Source organism: Gracilinanus agilis, chromosome 3 (assembly GCF_016433145.1).
Source record: "Gracilinanus agilis isolate LMUSP501 chromosome 3, AgileGrace, whole genome shotgun sequence".
In the NCBI taxonomy this organism is placed as follows: domain Eukaryota; kingdom Metazoa; phylum Chordata; class Mammalia; order Didelphimorphia; family Didelphidae; genus Gracilinanus; species Gracilinanus agilis.
Window position 1 is genome coordinate 181,260,763 of NC_058132.1, and position 8,557 is coordinate 181,269,319.

General features: G+C 32.6%; 1 protein-coding gene across 1 annotated transcript in view; it reads left to right on the forward strand.

Moving 5' to 3' along the window:
* CEP126 (centrosomal protein 126) overlaps positions 1-8,098 on the forward strand; it is a 96,390-nt gene extending 88,292 nt beyond the window's left edge. Inside the window, exons 10-11 of the mRNA XM_044668448.1 lie at positions 1,257-1,321; positions 7,992-8,098. Coding sequence (XP_044524383.1) covers positions 1,257-1,321; positions 7,992-8,075 — 149 coding nt within the window. The 3' untranslated portion in view covers positions 8,076-8,098. The remainder of the gene's footprint in view (positions 1-1,256; positions 1,322-7,991) is intronic.
* The last annotated feature ends 459 nt before the right edge of the window (positions 8,099-8,557 follow it).

Sequence of the window (8,557 nt, forward strand, 5' to 3'; positions counted from 1 at the left end):
GATGACCCTGTGCTCTCAAAGATTGTGTTATTAGAGTGTCAAATACAAACAGATTCTAGCAGCCCTAAAGGCTTCAAGGATAAACCTAAAAGTTAAAAGGATCATGCATCTGTTGCACCAGGATTAATCTAGCTAAAAGGGGGACTTTTCACCAGGAGGTTAGCCACCAGGCAGTGCATTTTTGACCAGAAAAAAATCAAGAGGTTGAGGAAGGGTTGGGATCTGCATCAGTGGAAGGAGAACCTACTACAATGAAATCACAGAGTTTTTGAAGTAGGTTGTTTTATTAGCCTATATCTGAGTTATCATGTTCTCAAATGAAATGAATGTGTTTTGTGGCTGACCACTTAATTGTCTTTAACAGACTAGTTCAAGTTTACCAGACTATTTCTTTTATTTCAAGAATATAGATATTACAATCTTAATTTCTAAATACATGAAAAAATAGATGACAAAGAGAATGTGTTTCTCTGGTTTCAATAAAAAGCTTATAATACTAAATGGTGGTGTTACTGAAAAATCCAGATGAAAAATGCAATCAGTCATCTGGATGTTTTTTTGTTTATTTATTGTCATTGACCATTTGATTTTTTGAAAATATCTGGATGACTAACTGAATTTTTCATTTTTGTCCAGATATTTTGTATTGTGTAGACACAACCTAAAAGTCAGAAGGCCTCTGTTTTTCCTGGCTCTACCATTAATATATTCCATCACCTTGGGAATATTACTTCAGCTTTCTGTGCCTCAGCAATAAAACAGGAATGACAGAATCTGCTCTTTATCTTCTTGATAGTGATTCTTCTGGGGTAAAAGGCACTTTGTAAAAATTTAATATTTGTGAATACCTTGTTATTATCAAAACTCTTAAGTAATCATATATTTCAACTAATATAATTTATATGTATTTTAATCAGATTGTTTGCATTGTCTAATGCTAATACTGATTCTGATAAAAATAATAGCTTAAACATATATGATGCTTCAAAATTAAAAATAGACTTCACATACAGTATCTTACTTTGTCCCTTAGCTAAAAATGCATAACTAATTGGCATTGCAATTACAGGAATCTACATTTGTGTTTTTCCACTAACATAAAAGCATCTTAAGTTTATAAAGAACATTCCCTACTACTTAACATTAAATATTACTGATGCAGATGAAATTTGCAAAGTATTCTTTACTGCTATTCATATATCTATTATTTTAACATACATTACCATAGTAATATTTTTATTGTGAAATTTTTTTAGATGTCCAAGAAGCCATCTACAAAAACCCATCAATCAAAAGTATTTTACAAATAGCATCACCTCTGGTAAGTATTTAGTAACTATTTTTAGTTGTTTTTCACATAGGAAGAAAACCTCTTGATTTTATCTAAGTCACTCCCATATTGATAATAACTTTTAAGTTAATTTTGAGAAATGACAACCCTACCCTTACAGAACTAAAAATTTGAAGAACATGAATTGGCCTTAGAAATCATCTAGTCCAACCCTCTAATTTCATAATTGAACAAAAAGAAGCCCAGAAAGGGTAGGTCACTTGCCTAAGGTCACAGAAGTAGTAATGAGCAAAAACAGGATGGTAATCTTTTTCCTCTTGACTCCAAATCCAGTGTTCTACCCACTACCCTACACTTGTATCCTGCTTTCAAAGTATAAGGGCCCACTACCAACAGAAAAAATAAACATCCTACCATAATAAAGCAGCTGACGTACTCCTACATTCAGACCACTTCAACAATAAAACTTTGTGGGAGGACACATATAGATCAGAATGTCAGTATTCATGGTAAGGTAAATATTAGCTGCATCAAGAATTCCATATGGAGTTTTCAGTGATAATTATCTTGGGTTCCTATCATGGTTTTTTCTAGAATTCAACATCCCAAAGCTTGGGAACTCCTCAATGAAGTACACGGTAATTATTACCAAATTCATGCTTGACTCCTGAAGAGACTTCCTCATGAATTAGAATAAGATCTAGCCTAGAGTTTATTGAAAAGATGCACATTTAAAGTTATATTGATTAGATTTCTAGCAGGAAAAGCACATGAGGTGCCAGCCATCATTTGTGCAAAGTCATTACTCAGCAGCCACCAGTTTACAAAGCCTTATAATCCTTTTGGAAAATACTAGTTCATTGAGCAACATGTGTGAAAGTTCTACTATGTACAGGGGACTCTTATAGGAACAGAAATTAATAAAATGTAGTCTCTGCCCTCAAGAAGCTTATCCAGTAAGAGAGAAATATGTGTACATAGAAGAAAAAAGAAAGATGGTGTTATAAACTAATTAACGGTAAAATGTTGGGAACTTACTGAGTAACTCCTTGGTAATATTCACTTCTTTAAAGAGGACAACTAGAAAAGGTAATTTCAAGGCAAGGGTAGAATTTCCGGTACTGCAGCCTCTGGTGAGGATGATATTTTTGTCATGGTAACTAGGTGGCATGGGGTGTAGAGTGGGGGAAGGGGCATTGGGCCTAGAGTTATGAAAACTTGAGTCCAATTCCAGTCTCATAAACCTCCTAGTTATGTGACTCTGGGCACATCACTTAACTTCTGCCTTAGTTTCCACATCCATAAAATGAAAATAATAATAGCACCTACCTCCAAAGATTCATATAAAGATCAAATGAGATAATATTTGTAAAGTGCTTAGCATAGTACCTGCCACATAGTAGATGTATAATAAATATATATATATATTCTCTCCCTTCAAGTAATACTTCATGGTATCACCTAATTACAACATAAGAAAATATACATTCTACCTACCTTTATTGCTATCTCTGCCCTGAAATTTAAAGGATAAAAGATGTATCTCATGCTCTCCAATTTTCTCTTATAAAGAATTAATGTTACTCCTACCTGCTAAAACTAATTATCAGAAATTGTCCACTTTCCTGAGAATTTTTAAGCATATTGAAATCTTGAAAAACGTACCTGGGATGGCCCCCAAAATAATTGTAGTTTTGATAATCTAAACAAACACCTGATATTTTTCATTCTTAGCTCTTTTTAAACAAGTCCTATTACTCTCTTCTTCTTTGAACCTAGCCTGTGATAATATTTAAGCTCATAAAGAATTAATATAATATAATAACTCATTTATGTAGCATGTAAAGATTTATAGTTTTTTCTCACAATAATCCTGTGATAGCATGGCATGTAAATGTTATCTCCAGTTTATAAGAAAGGAAAAAAGAGAATCAGAGATTATATTACACATCCAGAGTCATACTGTTAGTAATCATAGCATGCATTTATGTACCACTTTAAAGTTTACAAAATTCTTCATATATACTACCCTTTTGATTCTCATGAAAACCTTCTGATACAGGTAGTAGGTAGTTCAAGTATAATTTATTCCCATCTCACAGATTAGTCATGATATTAATCTCATTTCCTATTTTAACAAGACTAGTTTGAAAGATCAAAAGAATGCCAAAAACAGCACAATTAGATTTCAGCAAAGCATTTTCATTACCTTGGTAGACAAGATGAAGATAGATGTGGACTGAATGGAACAGAACTAGTCAGAGAACCAAAATGAATGGTATTCATTAGCAGAAGTCAAATTCAATGAAAGCATGTAGTAGAGGGCCTCAGGGATTTGTCCTTACTCTTTTGCTGTTTTATATATTTAACAGTGACATGGACAAAGGCAGCCTACATGGTGGATAAAGTGCTAGAGTTGGAGTCAGCAAGACCTAGTTCAAATCCAGCCTCTCATGATAATTAGATGGTCCTGGGTCTTCTCATTCCCCCCATATAATTGTTTAGGACTTAGCTAATAAGATATAGATATTCTGATTATTGATAGAGGGAAGATATAGATGTCACACTCAGGCAGATTATAAATGACATAAAGTTATGAGGGATAACTAATAGTCAATGTCAGTTAAGATATAAAAAGATATTGAACTAAATTGGTGAAATCTATTAAGATTCTTAAGATTAGGTTTAAAAAAACAAAAAATAACTAAGCCACACAAGTTGCAGAGGAGTCAAGGCTAGATAGAAGTTCCACAATTCATCTGAATAATATCTGGAGATTTTAGTGAACTTGTCAAAACGAGTATGAAATATTATATAGCAACCAAAAATTCTAATGCAACATCGGGCTATATTATAAAAGCCACAATGTCTAGGAATGAGGTGATGATAACCCTACTGATAATCCAATCGAACTTCATGGAGACTATTATATTCTTCATACCCCAATGTAAGGGTATTGATGAGCTATAGAATGTCCAGTGGAGAGTAAATCAGATGGTACAACATAAGGATCACATTAAGTAACCAAAAATATTTAAAAGGTAAGACTTGGGAGGAGCTTAATTACTTCCTTTACGAATTTGATGGGCTACAATATAAAAGAGGGTTTAGATATGTTCTTCATGGTCCTGGAGAAAAGAAGTGGTTCACAGTGGAGAGAAGGTGTAGAGATGCATATTCAGGCTTCAAATAAGGAAAAAATTCCTAACAGCTTCAGCTAACCAAAAGTATCAATTATCTGATGTTATTTTGGATTTCTCCTTTCTTTAGACATCTTTAAGAAAAAAACTGTGGAATTGCCCACTTATTTATTTATTTACAGTTGTGTGATCTAAATGGTCTCCTGATTTTCCTTCCAATTCTATGATTCTGTGAAATGAAAATACTGAAGTTTAGTAAGGTTAATTAACTAAGGCTTGTCCAAAATCATATTACTATTAAGTAGCAAGGATAAGTTGAACCTAATTAATGAAATCTCTTTGAAGCAAAATTCCCAAGCTCTATCTAGCTTAATTCATACAACTTTTGATTCAAACCTTCACTAAAGCAAAATAATTTTGATCTTAATTTTTAATATATTCATGTCATACCCAGATGGCTTATTGTAGCATGAATATAACTGAAGGTTTTCAAAAGCTATGTCAGTCTCTGACAATATTTAGTAAGCAGGAAAGACTTCAAATATAGATCCTAATGATAGACTATATTTCAGACATTTTAAGCCTAGTCTAACTTAAGAAAACATTATCAAAACTTAGCCATGAGATGGTGCTTTTTCCTTTGGCTGCAGCAATTGATGAAACCTCAAATGAAATAATGTATAGAAAGCCTTGTGTATCTTGAAGTGCAATATGTCAGTTATTATTATTAAAGTATTGGAAGATGATTTGCATTGTATCCTAAATCATGTTAGGTAGTTTAATTCAGGATGAATATTAGGAGTAATGTCCTGATTTAAGGGTAATAAAACACCAATAGCCCAGTGTACTAAGCAACTTCTAATCAGTTAAACACATATATTTTTAAGATTTATAAATCAAAATCAAAATGTCTAGTCTTAACAACATTTCACAACATCTCAGAGTGGGAAAAACCTCAGATACTATATAAATACAAACCACACCAGAACAGAAATACTAACTTTTCCTTAAAGACCTCTGGTGATGAACACATTGTCTTAGAAGGCAACTGATCCCTCTTTTGATCACCTCTTTTATTAGGAAATGTCTTTGTTTCTTTTTCTTATGGAAAGCCTAAACGTATCTTTGTATCACCTCTAATCTTTGCTCCTACGTCTGCCTTCAGGGACCACACAAAACAAATCAATTTTACACATAACAACACTTGAAGGCATTTATCCTTGCTTCCCTAAGTTTGCCCGACATCTCTAGTTTCTGCAGTAGATGTCATAAGGCAGGATCTCAAGGACTGTCACCATAATGGTCACTCATCTCCTCTAACCACTCTCATGTCAGTGTCTTTCCTAAAAAGTGGTGTCTAGAACAGAGTAATACTCAAAATATGGTATAGTAAAGTGAGACTATAAACCTAGTCTTGAACATCATGCCTTACATAATATAGCTTTGTCATATTAGCTTTTGTTCTGTCACACCTCACTGTTGATTACCAATTTTTTTCAGTTGAACAGTTATCTAGCCATCCATCACTTGTCTTTTGTGACATTAATTTTTAAGTCAATGTAAGAATTTATATTTATCGCCATTAAATTTCATCTTATCAGATTCTGCCCAGCGACCTAACCTATTGAGATCACTCTTTGAATATTGACCCTCCTTTAATGTTAGCTAGCCTTCCTGGCTTTGTTATCTACACATTTAATAAGCAATATATATTCCTTTATCTGAGTCACTGATAAAATTTCAACATCATAAGACCAAAGATAGGTCCCTGGGTCATTTCACTAAATACAATAATTAATAATAATAATACTTGGCATTCATACAATACTCTAAAGTTTATAAAAATATTTTATGTATAGATTAGCCATTGGGAGGTAATAGGTGCTATTATTATTATCATTATGTGTGATATAACTCAAGTAGACAGAGATCAAATGGCTTGAATTCAGATCTTCATGACTTCAATTCAGGGACACAACATGCTACACCTAAAGCTAAAGACATCTTTCTAAGTTGACAGTGATGATTTCAAGAATCAGAAAATTGAGAAGTTCTAGGTTAACCCTAAAAGGCTACTATTTTAACAAATTATCACCTAAACAAAAATGGAATCTTTAGGATTTGAGGAATTCCAGGGATAAAAGATCTTAAATTTTTTTTCAACTCAAGAGAAATATTATATGTATGGATATAATATCTGTATCACTCATTTAGCATTTTTCACATTCTTTCCTTCTGTATTATTTTATTTTCATGTGTATATTTCTCAGTTATTCAAATATTATTAAGTATGATATAAACATCTTGAAGGCAGAAATTGTTTTTATGGCTTTGCATCACCCACTGTACATAGCAGACTCATATACATGGTAAGCATCTTATAAATTATTAAACATTTGGAATACTATCGTTAATAAGTGATCTGTAGATTTATGATCATCAATTATTGTGTCAGCCTGCAATTTGTAAAATATTTTTAATTCCAACTTACTTTCTGTGTGCTTGTGTTTCCTATCCTATAAAAACACGGCTCTATAAAAGCCCTGATATTGGGACAGAAATGACAGCTTTTCAGAGGCTATTGGTGACACAAAATCTTGGGCAGATTTATAACAAGCTACAAAAGCCCCAAGTACAGGCCTAGAAACAGATTGTCTTCTGTTTGACAACCAGCCCAGCTAAGTTTGGGAGGGTGGGAGGGGCCTCATCACAAGAGGGTTTGGTCACCAAGTGATGATCTTTTTTTGGCAATAGTGACTCATGAAGACACAGACAACTTGAAATCTGCCCCAGTGGAGAAAATAACCTGCACCGATGAGATCACATCCAATCAGAATATCTAAAGATAACCAAAACAGGATGATATTTTCACAGCCCCTTTAAATGTTCTACAATTGAACCATAGAACTAAGTCTCTTAGTAGACAATTTAATAAAGTTGAGCTATAAGCTTAACTCCTTCCTATCTCAGTGTTCTGTTAGGGGAAAGAAAAGGGATAATAATGTGGTGTCTAGAACAGCCTCTTTTCTGGGCCCTTCTTTCCTCCCATTTGAAAACTGTATCTTTCTTGAAGTAGATTCAGATTTACAGACAATTCTGTAAGCATCCATAGGACCTCTGCCACCTCTGGGTTATGATATTGACTTTGAATACTAGGAACCAGAATTTTAATTCAAAGAATTTTCTTTTTTTAAATGATATATACTTATCACACTAAGCAAGTTACTTTAGCACGCTTTCTCATGCCTGATTATGTATTGCTGCCACATGCAAATTTAAAGTGAATTGCTCTTATAAAAAGCAAAATTAGCAAGTTGCACTTTTATACAGTCGTTCTTGGATAGAGAGGGCTTACCAGTAGCATTAATGTAATGTAAACATAATTGTGACTAGTATTACATGAGTGTCATTTCAGAATTCTCAGAATTTTGAGTTAAATCATAAATGTATAGATACTCTTTATGTTAACATATGAAAGGAGACATCTGATTAACAATATGTTAAATCCTAGATTAAGAATATTATATCACTGTGTTTTTCATAAACTAATTATGTTACAGAACAGTCAGCCATGGACAACCTCCTTATCTATAGGCCACAGTATATCCACTGAAGTTCAATCCCAAATTCAGAGAAAATATTAATGGAATTTAACAACTACTGGATGGAACTTATATTTTGAAATTCTCTTGTAAATATATAACATATTCCTGAATTCTATAACCATTTTAAACACTATACAATAAATTGTAAAATAAAGGCAAATTGATAACACAAGTAATGGATATTAACAAACTAGTTTACATTTATATCGATTCTGCTTTATTATGCACTTTATTGTTAAATGCATTTTAAATGAATGGAAATACCTCATTTTTTTAATTAGCATGCTACTGGGTGTAAATTCACTTTAAAAAAGAAAAGAAAAATATTTTACTATTCAGATTATGTGGGAACTATACTCTTAAAACTTTGTTTTTCTGAAATTCCTAATAAATTCTATTAATTTTGTAAAAGATATTGTACAGTTTTCTGATTTTTAGTTTAATTATACATAAAAGGATCATAGAAAGGGAAGACAACTAACTTTCTCTTCAATCTCTTTCTGTCACTGTGTCTCTGTCTC